We start from the raw sequence: 18,201 nt of genomic DNA, 5'->3' as shown, positions 1-18,201 counted from the left end.
GGGAGAGACAGACACAGTACTTCAGCACCCCAGCTGTGAAATGACCAGAATGCACTCACACCTTCCTGGGGCTACCTTTACTGTGCCCATGGCAGCTCCAAGAGGAGGTTAACACTGTGGAGCGAGGAAGTAGGGAAAGACGGGGGACAGGAGTTACGGCGCGCCCTGTGTGGAGGTGTAGGGCTCCTGCATCCCTCTGGGATCTGAGCCTAGACGGCTCTGGCAGTCTGGCGAGTGCCTCAGTGGAAGCGGTACTTTCTGGCTGGCTTGAGGTTGATGTATGTGGCCTTCATCTCCTCAGCCTCAGGGTTCCGCACATCTTTGAATCGCTCCCCTTTGGTGCTCACTACCTGGTTGTCGATGTATCGGATCAGCTTCTTGGGAGCCTGTCAGGCAATCAGGTAGTGAGTAGCAGAAGCCAGGAGACAGTTGCACCCACTCCATGACCCTAGGAGCTGCAACCGGCTCACCTCCTTGGGAGCCATAGGCCGGTGAATCTTCTGATCCTCTGCGCTATCCACCATCATGTACCTGCCAAAAACTTGGCTGGGTGAAGCTCCTGCCACCCTAGGAAAACCCTCTAAGGGCAGGGCCCGGCCCGGCCCGGCCCAGCCCAGCCCAGACTCACTTCTGCAGGATGAAAGACTTCAGCTCATCCTTTTGGGGGCCTCTGAGGCGCCTGGGCAGGTCCTGCAGAGAGGGGAAGCCTGTCTAGGGCCTAGGGTACCAGCAGGAAAAGCAAATGGGGATAGGCTAGGGGCGGGGGCTTAACACTAAGGTGGAACATAGCTGAGGTTACATGGGGTTGGGGGGCTGTCTAGCAGAGGATACCTGGTTGGGGCCATCCCAGGCTGGAGGCCCCTCCTCCTTCCCCTCTACCAGCATCTGCACAGCTTCTTCCAAGTCCCCTCGAGCTTTGGCCAACACCCACTGGGCCTGCTCCACCGAACAGGTAGGGAACACCTCCAGAAGTACGTCCACCCCTGGCAGCAGTTCCTCCTCAGCGCCGGATGCCTGTGGGCATAAATGTTGACAAGAGGCAATACTTCCTCCTTTCCAGGGCCCTAGCTCCCTCGTCGGTACCCTCCTCTACCAGTACCTCATCTTGGGTGTCCCCAGCAGCAGTCGGAGAAGACATTGTCTCTTCTTTGAGCCGCTGCAGAGGCTCTGGGGAGACAGATACCTGACCTTGGACCTCAGAGCTCTGTGGTTTCAGGTTCTCTTAAAGAGGCAGAAAGAGCAACAGGTTTGCCAGGGCTTTGGAGGATGGGGGTTTAAGTCACCCAAGTGCCCGATTCCCAGACTCACCTTTGTTCCTGGCACCACTCAACTGCCCTGAGAGCTTCCGCATCATTTCCCCTATTGTACCTCTGAAAAGGCAAGGAGGGCGGTAAAAGGACAACTCTGCCCACCCTCCACAATCAGCCAGCCCTCCTCCTCCTCTTGGTCCCAGCCAGGCCCCACCTTGGGATGTAGGCGAAGCCAGGCACATAGGCCTCCATCATCTCAGTGAAGGCCTCCATATCGAAATTCTCCTCCGATGGGCCTGAGGGGCCCAGGTCCTCAAGGACCCCGAGCACATAGGAGAAGATGACCTCATCCAAGCCACTGCAGCAAGGGGACAGGACAAGCCCTGTTACCTCCAGCATTGCCACCTAGCCTGGGACTCCAGCCCTGGGCTTCATGGGGTCCAGGAGCCAGACCTCAAGCCTTAAGCCCAGAAGAGTATCCCACCCCCCACCCCCCCCCCCCGACCCCCTCAGAGCTTTGGTTTCGCATCTGTTCAACAAGGGTGACAGGAACAGGATGAGAGGTGAGGCCATACCAGCAAATGATAACCAGCCCTCCTCCACCTGAGGAATAGGGCTGAGTACTTCCCACCCCAGTCTTTCCATTGGCCAAGGCCCAGAGTACTGCCCAGCAGCTCCAACTCTGGCCCCAGCATGACCCTTCTAGGAGAGCAGCTTCTACCTGAGGTCAGCCTCTGGGAGGTGCGTCTGAACAAAGGCAAGGAGGGCTGCACTGACAATCCTCTCCAGCTCCATGCTCTCTCTTCTGAAGGGACACAAGACAGAGGCTTGTCAGGCCCTCTTCTGCCTGCCGCTGCCCACCAGGTCCAGGGGCGGCCAGCTCCTCCCTCCTGCCCTGCTGTAGAAACCATTTGTTGATGTTGCCCATAGCTTCCAGTTCTTCAGCCCTCCCCCACTCCCTCAAGCAGAGCCACAGCCCCCTGCCTGCCTATCTCTCCACCTCCTCCAGCCTGAGACAGGGCAGGACACTGTCTCAGGAGAAAGTTTCCAGAGTGGACGTTTCCCTCCCCCCTCCCCCGACCTCTCCCCATCTCCCCACCCCATTCCCCAACAGTAGGCCTAGACCCTCTGGAAAGAAGCCGAGGTCTTGAGGTCACGTGCCTCCTGGCTGAGGAATCCCATCACTGAGAGGGCCACTTGGCCCCCAAGTCCAACCACAAGGGACCCATTGTCCAGCCCCCCAAGGAGCAGGCCTCAGGACTGAGCACAGCCATTCCCCCACCCAGAGTGGGCCACCCACCCTCTGCACAAAGGGGCTTTTCTGGCTCTGGGGCCCAGATAGAAGGGGAAGCCTTTCATGAATTCTCTCTTCCTGCCAGGTCCTTGCCCTTCCAGCAGCTTGGGCCTATCTATGGAGGACTTTCCATCCTCCGTCCCAAGGCCTACGGAGCCCTACAAGATCTGGCCTTTGCTTACCTCTCCAACCTCACCACTCCCTCCTTGCTAACTCCACTCCTGCCCCAGCAGCCTCCTTGCTATTCCTCAGACTTGCCCAGTTTCTTTCTACCTGTCTCCTCCAGATATCCACATGGCTCATCCCCTCACCTCTGCCAGGGCTCTGCTCAAATGTTGCCTCCATAGAGAGACCTTTCGTGACTAACCGACCAAAATTAGGCATTCCCCATACTCCCCAATCCCTTACTCTGCTTTATTTTCTATATAGCATATACTACAGCTCCATGTTATCTTTATGTTTATTTGCCTGTTGTCCTCCCCCACAGAATGTATGCTTCAAGAAGAGGGAGTTTGAGGGGGGGATACTTTGTCTTATCCATTGGTATAGCCCTAGCACCTAGAAGAATGCCTGCACTTAGTAGGTGCTCGATAAATACTTATTGACTTATTTCATTCCTACTTACATGCTTTTGACTCCCTAAAGTCTGTATTTGGTAGTCAGGAACATTTACTTGGTAAAGAACTGCTCCAGACCCACGAGTCCAAATGTCAGCTCATTACACCACTCAGGAGACTCAGGGGCACCTCAAACTGCACCTAGCCCCAACTCACCATATCCTCCCGATGTGTGTACTCCCCCTCCAAACAGGCACATCCTCCTGTTTCACCAGCTAACATGACTCACTCAGCTACCGAACCTGAAACTTGGGGGTTACCCATGATTTCACCCTCTCTCAACCCCTGCTGCAATCAATCAATCACCAGGTCCTGTTGAATCTATTCCCTTATTATTCTCCATTCTATCCACTTCTCCCCAACTTCAGTCTGGCTTCTGCTCTACTAAATTTTCTCAGGCTAAGGGCATGAGTTACTTTTTCAGGTTTTGGTCTCATTAGGTTGAACCATATGAACTTGCCAATATTACCTGTTTTTGATCTGAAAAAGAAAAGAAAAAGGCAATTTCTTGTAGTTTCACCTAATATTTGCCCTTTCAAGTAGCACCAATGTTGGTCTAGGAGGCATCACATCCTCCTGTTTCTCTTCTACCTCTCTGGCCATTTCTTCCCAGGCTCCTTCTCTGTCCCCCTCTCCTCTGCTTCCCTCTAAATGTGGCAGCAAAGTTCAGGCTCAAAGCTGCTTCTCCTTTCTCCTCAGTCTGCACCCTCTCTCTCTGGAAAATCTCATCTGGGCCCACATCTTCTTGTACCAACTCCATGTCACCAATTCCCAAATGTCCAATCCTATAGTCCAGTCCCCTCCTCTGAGCTACACACTTGTACGTCTACCTCTCTGACACCTCTGTGGGGATGACTTAACATGTCCCAAACTGACATTCTTCCAAGTCTTTTATTCCTCCAAGGCTGTCCTCAGTATACACATGTCCATGTACCCAGCTGTTCCTGCCACAAGTCTGGGAATTATCTCAGTATACGCATGTCCACGTACCCAGCTGTTTCTGCCACAAGTCTGGGAATTATCATTGACACCATCCTACCTCTTGCCTTCTCACATCCAATCAGTCACCATGCCCTGACCATTATCCCTCAACATATCTACTTGTCTCCATCTCTACTCCCACTTGGCTCCAACTCTTGCCTTAACTGCAAGAGTTTCCTAAATGTTCTCCCCACTACCATCTTTCCCCCAACAACCTATTCTCTACAAAGATCATGGCTGTACAATATTTACCAAAAAATCACACTTTTTCTGCTTAAAATCTATCAGTGATTTCCTGCTTCCCTTCAGATAAGTCCAGCTTCTTTTTATGGCCCTCAATTCAGGGCCTTACTCCTGCCTACATCTCTCCAGCCTCACCACGCACCACCCACCCCCGGGATCACTCCCCTCCACCCCGGCTTGCTTTCAGCTTGCCAGCACTCCAGCTTTTTCACAGCAAGGGTCTTTGCACAAACTGTTTCCTCTGCCTGGGCAACGTGCCACCTCCACCCCTTCACTTGCTAACTCCTCTCACCTTTCAGGTTTCAGCTTACAATTTCCTTCAAGGGATGCTCCCCTGACCCTTTAGAACTGGTTTGGTCTCCTCTACCTTACATCCTCATTGCAGACTACACTTTTCCTTACTTAGCAGCACCTTTTACAGCTATAATCAAAACATTATTGGGGCAATGTTTAATGTTTCTTCCACATGTTTCATGAGGGCAGAGACTACACTCCTGGCTTATTCATCAATGTACACTCAGTGTCTTCTGTGAAGTAGACACTCAATAAACAGTTACTCCCCACTTTAGAAATGAAGAGATTGAAGCTGAGTGGGTTTAATGACTTGCCCAAAGTCACCTGGCTTGACTGTGGTAGTCAGGAGATAAATCCAGGACACCTAGTTGAGTGAGTGTATATTCTAGGGGCTACTCCAGGGGATGGGGAGATGTCAAGACCTCCAATTGGGTTGAGATAGGGCTACCATCTATTATCGCAGTTCCCTTGTCCCCTGACTGGTAACACAGAGTTGCCGTGACAGCACAGGGGTTGCTCAGGACAGGAGAACTGAGAAGCCCTATCCTACCAGGGGAGGCTAGCCTCTTGCTCCAGACCCTAGCGTAGGCCCTGGGGAGGAAGAGAACTGCTCAGACAGGGCATACCAGATCCCATCATGCAGCTCCCCCAAGAAGTCAGCCCCCTAGGGAGACCTACATCCACCCTGGGTTATACCAATCCTGGCTGCTAGCAGTTGCCTGCCAACCTCTGCTGGGACAAAAGTCCACGGATGCTGCATGAAAACTTCTAGGGAAAAAGCTCTCAGGGATGTGTCTGATGCCCCTAGGTTTCTAACCAAGGTCCAAGAGCCAGGGAGTTATTATTAGGAAACACCCCCCCCCACTGTGCCCAAATAAAAAAGTCTTCCTGCCCTGAGCTTTTGCTCTAACTTGTCTCCTAATGGAACATCCCCCTTCCTCCTGTTCTTGGGCTGCCCAAACTCCACCCAGCCTTCAAAGCTTGCCACTTCTTCTTCACCCTTCTCCATCCCCCTAGGCTTCCTCAGCATCTCTTTCCTACCCAGAGGCGTCTCCTAATATTTCTTCTCCATAGTCCCTAAGCTGGGGAAGCTGCAGCCTGAACAGCCAGCCTTCTCCAGGGCAAGAACATGATTTCCCTGAGACTTTTCAAATTCTGGATATAGCCCACAGAACCCCGTTACTTCCTGGGGGCTCCAAATAAGAGTCCACTGGTTAGCTGCACCCATGAAATGTGATTGTCATCCTGTCATGAGTCCTGTTTAAACACCTCTGATGAAGGTAAAAATATTTAGCATCTACTGACTGCTTACAATCTATCAGGGATTGTTCTATGCACTTCACATGTATTAACTTACCTAATCCTCACAATTATAGATACTAATATGTCATATTGATATTATCCCATTTACCCAAAAGGAAATGGAGGCACTGAGAGGTTAAGTAACTTGCCCAGGGTCACACAGTAAGTTAATGGCAGATTTACACCCAGGCAGTCTGGCTCATTGTTAACCACTACACTATACCACCTTTCATGATGCAAATGGTCAGTCCCCAGCCTGTAATCTGATCCTCTCCTGCTTGGCTGGCCCTCTGCCTACCTCGGAATCTTTGCTCACACCATTCTCCCCATTCAGAATGTCTTTCCCTTCGCCTCTCACTCTGCAGGCCTCACTTCCTCCCTGGAGCCAACCCTGACTGCCCCATCCTCACTGCCCTCGGCTGGTCTGAGAGCATCCCCGGGACCAAGCACAGGCCTGGACTTTCCAGATGTTCCATAAAACCCCCCTGGACAAGTTTAAGTGAGACTGGGGGAAGGAGTACCATGTTGTTCCCTTGGGGTGGGGAGATGCCCAAGGTGGAGGGAGAGCAGAAGGCCATGTGGGAGGAGGAATTCTGGGAAGCAGAGTGGAAGAAGTCTGGGGCACTCAAGAGGGTCTAGAAACGAGGTCTTCACTGCTTCTCCCAGCCCTTATGAAGCCCAGCTCCTGGGGCCCTAGTCCCATAACGCAGGTTCCAGAGCACATCATTGTACCCTGACCCCCAAATCAGGTCTTAGAGGAGCCAAGGACACCGATGGGTACACAAGGGATTCCGGCATCCAAAGTCAGGCAGGAGCACAAATGGGGGGAGGCGGGAATACAGGAAGTGGGACCATGATGATGGCCGACCCCTGAAGCAGGAGCTCCCTAAACGAGCTAGCGGGGTACCCATAAGCATCCAGAATAGTGGGCCCGAGGGCACAGGGATGCGGTTGCGGCCCTGAGGGACACATGACGAGGGAGGCCTGAGCAGGCTAGGATGTGCCTTGATACAGGCCACGGCGAGAATCAGAGATGGGGTTCCGGCGGGCCCCGGGGGTACCGTGGGGAGACACACAGGACGGGTACCCTGGGTCAACGCTCTCCGCGACTCTCTTAGCCCTGGGCCGGGGCCTGAAGGGGAAATCACCTGCTCCGTCGGGCGCCGCCGGCGATTTGTCCCGCGCGGTGCAGCTCTCATCCCCCAGCCCCACCAACGAGATCAAAGGCGGGGCCCAGAGCGGTTACTTTCCAGAAGCGCCATGGTAGCCATTTTTAAGAAGGGCATGCCCACAAGTGGGCGGTGCTCCTGCTACCATTCTCATTTGTCTCAGAGCTTTGGGCGAGATCCCGCGGCGACCATTTTTGTTGACAGTAGGGAGGAGTTAGGCGTGGAGGTCCAGCCAGTGGGTGGAGTCTCAGTGACTGACTGTATCCCCTCCTAGTGCCTTGCCGTCTGCACAGACGGGAGAACATTTTGACCCCACTCGGTGTCTTCCCATCCGTCTTATTTCCTCGCCCCCAAATCTCCGCCCTCAAATCCTGTAGCTTCCCCACCCCCACCCCGCCCTTGTCTCTCCCTGGTTGGTTCTGGTGGCCCTACTCCTAGACCCGGTGTTCTTCCCCAAATCCCGTCTCTCCCGCTTCGTGTCCAGTCCATATTCAAGCCCTGTCACCCAACAACTCTGAGGTGCTGACTTACCCGCCATATCTAACTCTCTTTTGTATTCTCTTAACAGCGATGTTTCCCCAAGATTAGTGTGGGTTACAGGGCCTGCGTCTTGGGACCTGGAGCCTGGTTTGGATGGGGAAGGCGGGGCAGCAGGTGCTCTGAGCGAGGATCCACCTGAGCGCAGATCCAGGACGGCCTGCAGGCCATGCCCACCCCCGGTAACTTCATGCCCGAATTGGCAGGGCTTCTCATTTATGACAGGACGGCTGAACTCCAGTACCTTGTAAGGCCTCAGCTTCCTCTTTCTCTTCCTGCTACGGAGCTTCCCGGTACTACCCTGTGGGGAAGCCCATAGCCTTCCCTTCCCAAGAACCCTTTAATGGGTCATGAGGGAAGGAGTTCCATTCAAGGATGAACTCTCCCATCCCCGATCAGCAGGGATGAGCCTCTTTTCAGGGCTAGTCCCCTTGTAGGGTGCTGGGGACCCAGAGATTGTCCCTATCCACAGGAGCTCACAGTCCAAGGTAGAAGGTCCCATCCTCTCTTCCCTGAGGACCGAGGCAGTGCCAAAATATGGAGAAAAAGGGGATCACTGCTCCCTCTTCCAGTCCTGTCCCTCACAGCAGCCTCCCACCTCCCCACCAGGATCGTCTGGCCTCAAAGAGAGCAAGATGTTGGCTGCTGGGGAGAGGGGGCAGGAAAGGGGAGGGAAGAAGGAGGGAGCACCTTTAGCAACGTGTCTCCCATGAAAGCACTGCTGCTGCCAGCCTGGTGCTGCTGGGGTTAATGAGGTGTGAGGTGACAGCCACTTTCAACTCTGGCCAAGCAGGCCCCTGGGAAAGGGGTGATGGATAGCTGCCAGCCCTCTAAAGACTTGGCCATCGCTCCCCTCCCCCAGTCCCCTATCCTCCCTCCCCCTCCGTTGCACAATACTGATGATGACTCTTCTCTCCCTACCACCCCCATTACAGGAATTTTCAGGTTTCCTCAGAAGAGCTGTCCCTAGTCCTGGCTCAGGACCCTTGTGGCCATCCCTGAGGCATACCATTCCCCCTCCCCCACGGCCTGTTTCTTGAATAGCAGTTGGATGTAGCTACATATTATCGTGGGAAAGAACTTCCTGAGCTTTCAGGGAAGGATGATGGGAAAGACCATTTAGAGGGAGCCCCTCAGTTCCCAGTTCAGACCCTGGAGAGTCTCAACTCTGTGCAGCAAGGGTTAGGTTTTGGAGTCAGAGGACAGATAGTGGGCTGAGGAGAGGGACCACCACAGGCACAAGGACAAACTGTAAGGCAGGGGATCCAGGGATCACTTGTCCTTCTCGACATTCCATAGCAGGCTGGACCTTAAGCTCCTGATTTGCTGTCCCCTCAGGTCTCAATCTCTCTCCACAGGATGGGAACAAACTCCACTTACGCTTTGGATGGTGCTTGAAGCTACATGAGGTGAAAGGAGGTAGAGCGATACCTCCTCTCTCCCCATTCCGTCAAACGAATTCTGCAACAGATGCTGGGTCTCCTGAGCTGATGGGAGAAGCTAGAAGCCTGCGCTGAAGCTTCCCCTAGCACATCAATTCCCTATCATCCAACCTCAGAATGAGGAAATTGGGCTTGAATTAGGCATAAAGAGCAGATTTCCCAGACATTAAAAGCAGAGAAAGAACCCAGCTGGCTGGTCTCAAGGGGTGGGAGGGACTCAGAGACTGAGGTGAGGAAGGGAACGCTTTGAAAGATGGGGTGGGGGGGAAGAGGGGGGTCCCCACTCTTGCTTGAGGTCAGCAAGGGCTCTCTGGGCAGGGTGCCTGGCCCTCCCACACCTTCCTCCTTTCTCAGAAGAGCCAGGATGGGGCGGGGGCGGGAGTTGGCTGGGGCGGGCCCTATTTAAGGAGCAGTCTCTGGGAGCATCCCTGTAGATCCAGCTCCAGGAGGGAGAGAAGAGGCTTCATGGGTAAATGCAGACCCCTTTCTCTCAACTCAAGCAGGGTGGGGGTAGGGTAACTCCTGAGCCTGCCAGCTTGCCTCTCCCATCTCCAGGGATAGGCTGCAGGTCCGCCCTGTGAATGGGAATAACACCCCAGCCCTCAGTTTAACTCTGTAGAAAGTCAACGTGTGTTTCAGGGAAGTCTTTCTCTTCTGCTCCCTTATCTATCCCAGGTACTTCAGATCTTCACTTCAGGTGGGGAGATTTTCAGGGAGCTGGGACTCCTGGACCTCCCTCTACCTTGGGGATCCATATTTTGTGGGTCCTCTTTGGCTCAGGAAGCCACTCATTCTCTAGAGAAATGCCCTTCTCAGTGTACATGTTCTGGCTGTTCCCCTAACCCCTTGCCCATCCAGTTCCACATCTGGCCCCACCAGGAGCGTATCTGGGCAGGAGATGACGGGTCTGACTCCGCAGTACCCACGGAATCCCTACCACAGCCCTGAGTCCCCTCCCCTCATATCCTACATCAGTATCCTGTTAGAATTTAGAGAACCCTTACCTCTTTCCCTAGCAATGGGCCCCTATTTTCAGCTCTGAGCTCAGACCCTCGATGGGATAGGAGGAATCTTGAGATCCCAGGTTCCTCTTCTGACACATCCTGGGAATGGGGGAAAATTCACAGAAGGGAGCACAGGAGGGCAGCATCAAGGCTAAGAGAACTTTGGCCATCTGGCTCTGAGAACTGAATTCCATAGGCTGTGAGCTCTAGCAAATGCCCTGGGGACTCAGTTCTGGTGCCCGGCTGTGCTGTACTGTCAATACTGAGGTCATGGGGGACCTGCTATCTCAGACTCACAGCGTCCCAGCCAGGTGCTGCCACCTGCCAGAACTTTTAATAACTTTGAGTTACTCTTCTTGTCAAAGACTTCAATGGCTCCCCAAAACTCCTCACCTTGCCATTAAAGTCTTTCAAAGTATGGCCTCCACTTAGCTTTCAAGCCTGATCTTCCATTGCTCCCTGGTTATAACCTGTCCTCCAATGAAACCCTGCTACTTCCTGCTCCCGCTGCATGCTTTTATTCATGCTGATCCCTCCTCAGTTCTCCCTGGGACACCTCCATTCCATCGCTATCTGTTGGAATCCTATACATCCTTCAAAGCCTCTCTCAGATGCCTCTTACAAGAATCTTCTTCAACCCTCAATGATGCATACGATCTCCTACAAATCCTCCGCACTCCGCTTCCAGTGGGGCTTGATTCATGAGCCCCAGAGTGTCTAGTCCTGTGTCCTACACAGAGTGGCTGTTCAATAAACGTTCCTTGTATTTTGCTGAGTGTGTCTCATGTATGAAGAGGCAGTTTGGCCTAGATGTTAAGGCTACAGTCAGATTTCCCAGGTGTATTCTCTGTGTGTACCCTTGGGTAAGTTGTTAACTTCTATCGGCCTCAGTTTCCTAATCTATAAATGGGAATAATAATTATATCCACATCAAGGTTTCTGTGAAGATTAAATGATAGTTTTTGTACAGGGCTCTAGCACAGTGCCTACACATAGTAAGTTCTGAGTTAAGTGTGTGAGATTGCTATGATTCTTTTGTGTGTGTGTGTGTGTGTGTGTGTGTGTGTGTGTGTGTGTGTGTGTTTATTTTGGCTATGCCATGTCACATGGCATGCGCGATGGTTCCCTGGCCAGGGATCGAACCTGGGCCTCCACTGTGAAAGCACCAAATCCTAACCACTGGGCCACCAGGGAACTCCCTGTTATGATTCTTATTATCCTCCCTTCAGTAGGATGTGAGCTACCCAGCTGGGAGGTAGGACAGGGTTTAAAATTGGTCAGTCAGGGTTTATTGAGCAAAGGGCTCTAGACCAGATGCCAGGGTTGGGTAAAGCTGGGGCAAGGCCAGGAGGAGAAGGCCACCAAGATGAGTTTGGTAGCCCAAGCCCTGCTGGGATCTAGATGCTCTGGATTCCCACCTACTGTGTGACATTGGGTGAGTCACTCCTTCTCTCTGGCCTCGGTTTCCCAGCATAAGGTCACCTGAGGAGGTTGGGCCAGGTGAACAGTAAAGTCCCTGGCAGCCCAGATGTTTTATGAGTTCTAAGGGTTAAGTTCAAAGAAAAGAACAAACAAAGAAGCATCTAGGCTCCCTGCAGGGCTTCTTTACATCCTTAGGGCTGGAGCAAGCACTGGGGTTTGGAAGGACTGGCATGTTGGACTGAGCTGAGTGGCAGCACTTCCTTCAAAAAGCCTGTAATTGGGGGCCTCCTCCCTCACTGGGGCTGGGGGATAGGGGTATACTGTTTGCAGTCTCTGGGCATTTCCAGGGCATATGTGGAAGACTTGGGGGAAGAATGTGAGCAATGCGGATTCTCAGAGATGGGGAAGTGTTTTTTTTGTTTTTAAATTCCTGTGAATGGAATTTTGGGGGATGTGTACTTAGTTCTTTTTTTAAAATTAATTAATTAATTTTGGCTGTGTTGGGTCTTCATTGCTGCGTGCGATCTTTCTCTGGTTGCGGTGAGCGGGGTCTACTCTTCACGTTGCGGTGCGCGGGCTTCTCATTGCAGTGACTTCTCTTGTTGTGGAGCACGGGCTCTAGGCAGGCGGGCTCAGTAGCTGCGGCACGTGGGCCCTAGAGCACGCGGGCTTCAGTAGTTGTGGCTCGCAGGCTCAGTAGTTGTGGCTCGCGGGCTCTAGAGCGCAGGCTCAGTAGTTGTGGCGCATGGGCTTAGTTGCTGCGCGGCATGTGGGATCTTCCCGGACTAGGGCTCAAACCCACGTCCCCTACATTGGCAGGCGGATTCTTAACCACTGAGCCACCAGGGAAGTCCCGAGATGGGGGAAGTTGAGAGACTTCAAGGGTCTGGACCTGAGACGATAGAGAAGGAAGGGAATTCAGAACACACCTAACTTGGTATGAGACTCATGATTTACTTGAAGCCTGCCTTGTTTCAAAAAAAGGATTAGAGGAGGCTTATCAGCATGCAGACAATTCTCTAAGATTAAAACATAAAACCTGTCACAGAGTACATTTTAAGTGTGTATCCTTTTTGATCCAGAGATTCAATTTACTTATTATTGCTATTTTTATTTTTAGTTAGAAATTATTTCAAACTTAAAGAAAAGTAGCCAGAATCGTACAAAGAACTCTGGCTTAGGCTTCTACCAGATTGACCAACTGTTAACGTTTTGCCATGCTGCTTTCTCTAATCTATAGTCCTCATTCAAATCTTGTTACTTGTCCCGACACTGTCCTTCACAACAATTTTCATTCTGGTCCAGGATCCAAAACAGGATCATGTGTTGCATTTAGTTTTCATGCCTCTTTTTGTCTCCTTTGACCTGAAACCTTTGTCTTTTATGACATTGACATTTTTGAACAATTTTCTCTCAACTTAGGTTTATCTGAGATTTCCTCATGATTATGCCTTACTGCTGAACTGATGTTGTATTTTTCAGTTTAACATATCAGACAGCACATGATGTCAATTTGTCTCTGTTAAAGAAAAAATTTTAGGGACTTCCCTGGTGGCACAGTGGTTAAGAATCCACCTGCCAATGCAGGGGACATGGGTTCAATCCCTGGTCCGGGAAGATCCCACATGTCGCGGAGCAACTAAGCCTGTGCATCACAACCACTGAGCCTGCGCTCTAGAGCCCGTGCACCACAACTACTGAAGCCTGCGCGCCTAGAGCCCGTGCTCTGCAACAAGAGAGGCCACCGCAATGAGAAGCCTGTGTGCCGCAACCAGAGAAAGCCCGTGCGCAGCACCGAAGACCCAATGCAGCCAAAAATAAATAAATAAATTGAAAAAAATTTTTTTAAAGAAACCCATTAAAGATGGTAAGAAAGACTTTAAGAGGGACTACTGCAATGGGGTTAAAGTGTTATCCACCAGTTTTCTCTATTATATTATCACGTTACTATTTTTTTTCAGGTTACTATTTTAAAATTTGTAATTAATAAATATCTTATTGGAACATATTTGAAACTATATAAATATCCAGTTTCACATCAAACTTTCACCCATCAGTTTTAGTATTCAGAAATGATTCTCACCTGAATCAATCATTACTCTGATGATTGGGAATGGTGATTTTCTAATTTCATCATTACTTCTACTATAAGGAAGAGCTTTCCTTTCATATGTATTTTTTAGTTAGCATTAGTATGGACTTAGGGATCCTTATTTTATTCAGCAGGTTATAATCTGTTACTGTGATTATTTGTTTCTATGCTTAAACTGTCCTTGATTTGGTCAGTGGAAGTCCCTTCAAGTTGGCTCCTTTGTTCTTTTGACATTTTTGATCAGTCCTTTATTTTCTGGCACAAGTTGTTCCAGTCTCATCTTGTACCTTCCCTGCCACAGCCTTGGAATCAGCCATTTTCCCGAGGGGACTGGTTCCTTTTACTGGAGAATGTAATTTAGAACCAAAGATCTAGGCACTGGCTGTGCTTGTGCTGCTAGGGTGGCATTGTTCAATGATTTAATTTCTAATTCTAAGACTTCAGATTCCACAATTTAACACTCGTGTATGTGAATAAAGATGCATATTCAAGGACATTTATTCTCATTACCCTCACAGCTTCCAAATAAGACCAAGCCATCAGCTTATTTTTTGCCTTCAAAAATAAGTATTACTTCAAAAGCCTCCTAACTGCTCTCCCAATTTTCAAAACGGCCCCTCTATAGTCTCTTTTCCACACAGTATCCAGAATAACTTAAAAAAAAAAATCTCATCACATTTCCCCCTGCTTATAACCCTCCATCCCCTAAGAATAAAATCCAAATTTTTCTACATGGCTTCAAGGTACCACAGGATCCAGCCTCATCTGTAACCTCATTAATTATCACTTTCCCGCTCGCTCACAGGACAAGGACACCCCAGCCAAAGGGTGTTTGTACTTGCTTTTCTCCCCCAGCTATTCAAATGGCTCATAAAGGTCTTTATTAGGTCTCCACTCAAGAGTCACCTCTTCAGAGAAGCCTTCCCTAATTATCCTGTTGAAAACAGCACCCCATTACTTATCACTGTATGACATTACATCGTATATTCCCATTTGCTTGTTGTCAGTCTCTGTTTCTCTACATTACACCTCTAAAGTAGGCTTCACGAGGGCAGGGAGTTGTTTGGTTTTTCTCCCGTAGTACCAGTGCCTAGAACACTGCCCAGCAAACTGTGGGCTCTCAAATGCCTGTCGAGTGAATAAAGATAACTTTCATTCCTTGGGACGTTTGCACCCACCATACTTCCTGCCTGGCTTCCCCTCACCCTTCTCTTTGCATGGCTAACTTCTTCATATTCTTTAGATCTCAGCTTAAATGTCTTCCATAAGGACAGAAACTGCCATGGCTGTCTCATTCACTATGGTATCCTCAGGGCCTACCACTGTTCCTGGCAAATAAAAGGCACTCAAGAAATTTGTTGGATGGACTTTTAATAGCTAAAAACTGGAAAGAATCCAAATGCTATAGAATATTGGATGACTGTTAAAGAATGAGGTAACTCCATGCGCATTGGCATAAAATGATGTCCAAGATATACTTAATGTATAATGCAACAAGCAAAACTGTGCAATCCATTTTATGTAATTAATACTAGGTGAACAGAAAAAAATAGTAAAAAATACTAGATTGGACCTCAGTGATCATTTGGGGGTGAGAGATATTAGAACAGATTTTAACTTCCTATTTTATAAATTTCTGTATTGCAGACTACTTTTTAAGAACAAACACTACCCTTTGAGCACTTAGTACATGACAGGCACTGTGGTAAACATTTTTTGTGCAGGATTTCACAGTACCTTCTCAATAATCTTATGAGATAGGTCCTAATACTATCATCCCCATTTGCAATGAGGAAATTGGTTCAGGGACATTAAGCAATTCATCTAAGGTCACACAGCAAACCCATCACACTACAACACCTCCCTGTGTCTTTATAATTAAAAAATAAAAAAGGAAAGGAAAATAAGATGAAACTAGGGGTAACAGTTCAGGATCAAGGTTTTACACAAAAGATGCTAAGCAAATTTGGCTCCCTAGAAACCAGGGCAAATAGAAAAATATGATCAATTATGAGATCCTTGGTGATTCAAAGATAAAAGCAAACAACTTATCAGTAGAAACATCTTTACCAAATGCTGAGGTTTAATAGAACTTCTCCATGAAGCTCATAAATACAGCAGTGTTCAATCAAGTGATCTACAGCTTCAATAACATACCTGTATATCCAGGTAGCTGTTGGCCAACCACAAATGGAAGTTCAGTGAAAGCAATTCCAATAGGAGCCAAATTTATACAGCTTGGACATCAGATCTGGTGGTCTGGCCAGACCCTTAGTTAAAATTGGATGTGTGGCCTAACCCTCCAGCAAACTCCTATAATATTGCAAATTCACCCTATTAAACACTGTTAGCAAGAATCAGGAGACAAGAAGTGACATTCATCTTAAATTTAAACGTTGGTAAATTTTCCACGTAGGCTGGGTTGTTTTTCTTCTTCTTTTACAGATGAAGAAACTGAGGCTCAGAGTCTAGAAAATGTCAGAGCCATTATGGATCTGATTATGGATCCCCTCCTCAGCCTTCCTCAGCCATGCCTGTCATCCATGCCTCAACAAAATAGCTTATGCCCTCCGAATCTCTCTGGGGGTGGTGGGCCTCAGGACCTAGAAGAGTGTCCTCCCGCACTGGAAGGGAGCTGGTTAAGGGAGAGTGAAGCCCAGCCAGTGAGGAAGCATACTTTTTCCAGAGGTCCACTCTAATCCTCACCTCCAACACCTTGTACCCCAAGATGGAAAGTAAGGCTCACCTTACACAGATGAAGAAAAACCCCTATCCCCAGGCATAAAAATGATCTTGAAGCCTATACTTGACTTCACTCATTTGTTTACTTTTCTTACAAGCTGGGGATAGGTGGGCCCTCAGCTTGGGGAGTTTGGAGAGCTTTGCTGGAGGGAGGAGAGGAAAAAGCGAAAGTGGGGGCTTATTGCAGGGCAGGCTTCAAAGAGGAAGAAGATGGGGAGGAAGGAGAGAGGAAACAAAGGGTTCAGGCCCTCCTTCCACCACACACACTCAGGCTTCCCAAGTCCAAGTAGAAGGAAGGAGTAATAGGACACCCACCCAGAGATGTCCTTGATTCATTCTCGCCCTTGCCCCGCCATCCAGCAATAAGCTGAGAGAAATCAAGGAAGTGCAGGAAGTGGGCGGTGGTTAAAAAAAAAAGAGGTGACAGGTGCACCCAGCCCCAGCGCACAGCTGTGGCGGCAGGAGGAGAGCCGCGCGCGTGCTCACCCTGGCCGGCCGCAGGGCCTCGCGGCGCCCTCAGCTCAAGTCTTTCCTCTTCTTCCGGCGGCCGCGCTCCGCCGCTTCCCCCGCGGGGATGCTGTAGCCGCTGCAGCTGCTGGCTGGCCGGCGCAGCACTCGCCTCTCCGTACGGTACTCGGGCTCGCGCACGCGCGGCGCGCCCTGCAGCAGGAACTCGCCGCCGCGATAGGTGACGCGCACGTCGGTGCGTGGGTACGTGCCGTACGCTCGTCGCAACTCCCGGCGCACGAAGTCCGGCAGAAAGAGGCCCGGCGGGAGCGTACGTTCCACGCGGCCCCAGTGCAGCTCAGCGTGCAGGCTGCTGCCTTCCGGCCACTGCGTCCCGCTCTCGACCGCCGCCAGCCCCGCATCTGCGGGCTCCTGAAGCGACGGCCCTGGGTAGCCGGGCGCTGGGAACGGCGGTTGCAGGGCCACAGCGTAGGCCTGCGGGAAGGCCCACAAGGGCAGCGTGATCACTAGCGTCGCGCCTGTGGCGTGGAAGCAGTGGTATTCCCGCGGAGCCGCCCACTCGCCCGCGCTCAGGCTCGGGGGCCGGCTGCAGAAGTTGTGGGCCTGAATGGGGGGCAGCCGCGGAGGGGCGGGCAGGTAGGTGTAGGTGAGGTGCTGCAGCAGAGGCCAGACGTCCTGCCCAGGCGCCAGGCAGCAGTATGTATACATGATGTGAAGCTCAGGCGGCCGGCATTGCTACTGGTGCCTCGTCCTGGTCCAGACCTGGGGTGGGGGTGGGGGTGCACTTTGCTCTCATCTCCACCACCGACCCTGGGGCCTGGTTACCCGGGGCTCTGGTTCACAGCAGGGGACCCTGCCGTGTGCTGGAGTTCGGGGAACTCTTCCTAAGGAGTTCAGCTCCCACCTCACCTCTTGTCCTAGGGCTGGACCCAAACCCCAGGCTCCCAGCAGGCAAGAAGGACCCAAGCCTTTTTCAAGCCCCCAGTCCTGAAATGCTCTTCCCAGGTGGCTCCCTACTCACTTGTCTCCTTTAGCCCGGGGGAGCTGGTCCCCAGCATTTGGGGGAACCAGAGAGATCCAAGAGCGGGGCTCCTCTCCACCGCTTTTTAGTTGAGCTGCTCTCCTCCATGCCCTGCCTCAGCCACACCTTCCGGTTTCCAGGCAAAGGGAAACACCTTGAGCTGGCCAGGAGCCAGCCAGCTTGTGTCTACATTGGGTGAGCCTGCTGGTCATACCGGCTGCGAATTAGACGCTGAGGTCTGTGCTCAGGGATGCCCGCAACATCACAGGACATCCAGTGGCCTTTCCAGTCAAGTTAGCTCCCTGTTCTCCTTATCCTCTTTT

At 51.0% G+C, this 18,201-nt stretch overlaps 2 protein-coding genes across 6 annotated transcripts; both read right to left on the bottom strand.

The window, feature by feature from the left end:
- Positions 1 to 62: 62 nt before the first annotated feature.
- On the bottom strand, positions 63 to 17,014 carry CUEDC2 (CUE domain containing 2). Of its 5 annotated transcripts, none has more exons than XM_060034180.1 (9): positions 16,876 to 17,014; positions 1,972 to 2,055; positions 1,465 to 1,608; positions 1,309 to 1,370; positions 1,100 to 1,221; positions 832 to 1,014; positions 629 to 690; positions 471 to 531; positions 63 to 386 (listed from the first exon to the last, which is right to left on the bottom strand). In XM_060034180.1, the coding sequence occupies exons 2-9, from the start codon at positions 2,043 to 2,045 to the stop codon at positions 240 to 242; spliced, it is 855 nt and encodes a 284-aa protein (XP_059890163.1). In that variant the 5' UTR covers positions 2,046 to 2,055; positions 16,876 to 17,014; the 3' UTR covers positions 63 to 239. The 5 variants fall into 5 exon arrangements, with proteins under 5 accessions (XP_059890163.1, XP_059890162.1, XP_059890165.1 ...); XM_060034179.1 differs by lacking the exon at positions 16,876 to 17,014 and adding an exon at positions 7,130 to 7,266; XM_060034182.1 differs by lacking the exon at positions 16,876 to 17,014 and adding an exon at positions 7,130 to 7,266 and having other exon boundaries at positions 1,100 to 1,167.
- Positions 16,906 to 18,201, bottom strand: C16H10orf95 (chromosome 16 C10orf95 homolog). The gene has a single exon (XM_060034185.1). It carries the CDS (start codon positions 17,563 to 17,565, stop codon positions 16,906 to 16,908), a length of 660 nt encoding a protein of 219 aa, XP_059890168.1. The 5' UTR covers positions 17,566 to 18,201.

This window comes from Delphinus delphis, chromosome 16, assembly GCF_949987515.2.
Source record: "Delphinus delphis chromosome 16, mDelDel1.2, whole genome shotgun sequence".
NCBI lineage: Eukaryota > Metazoa > Chordata > Mammalia > Artiodactyla > Delphinidae > Delphinus > Delphinus delphis.
This window is presented reverse-complemented; position numbering and strand designations above follow the sequence as displayed.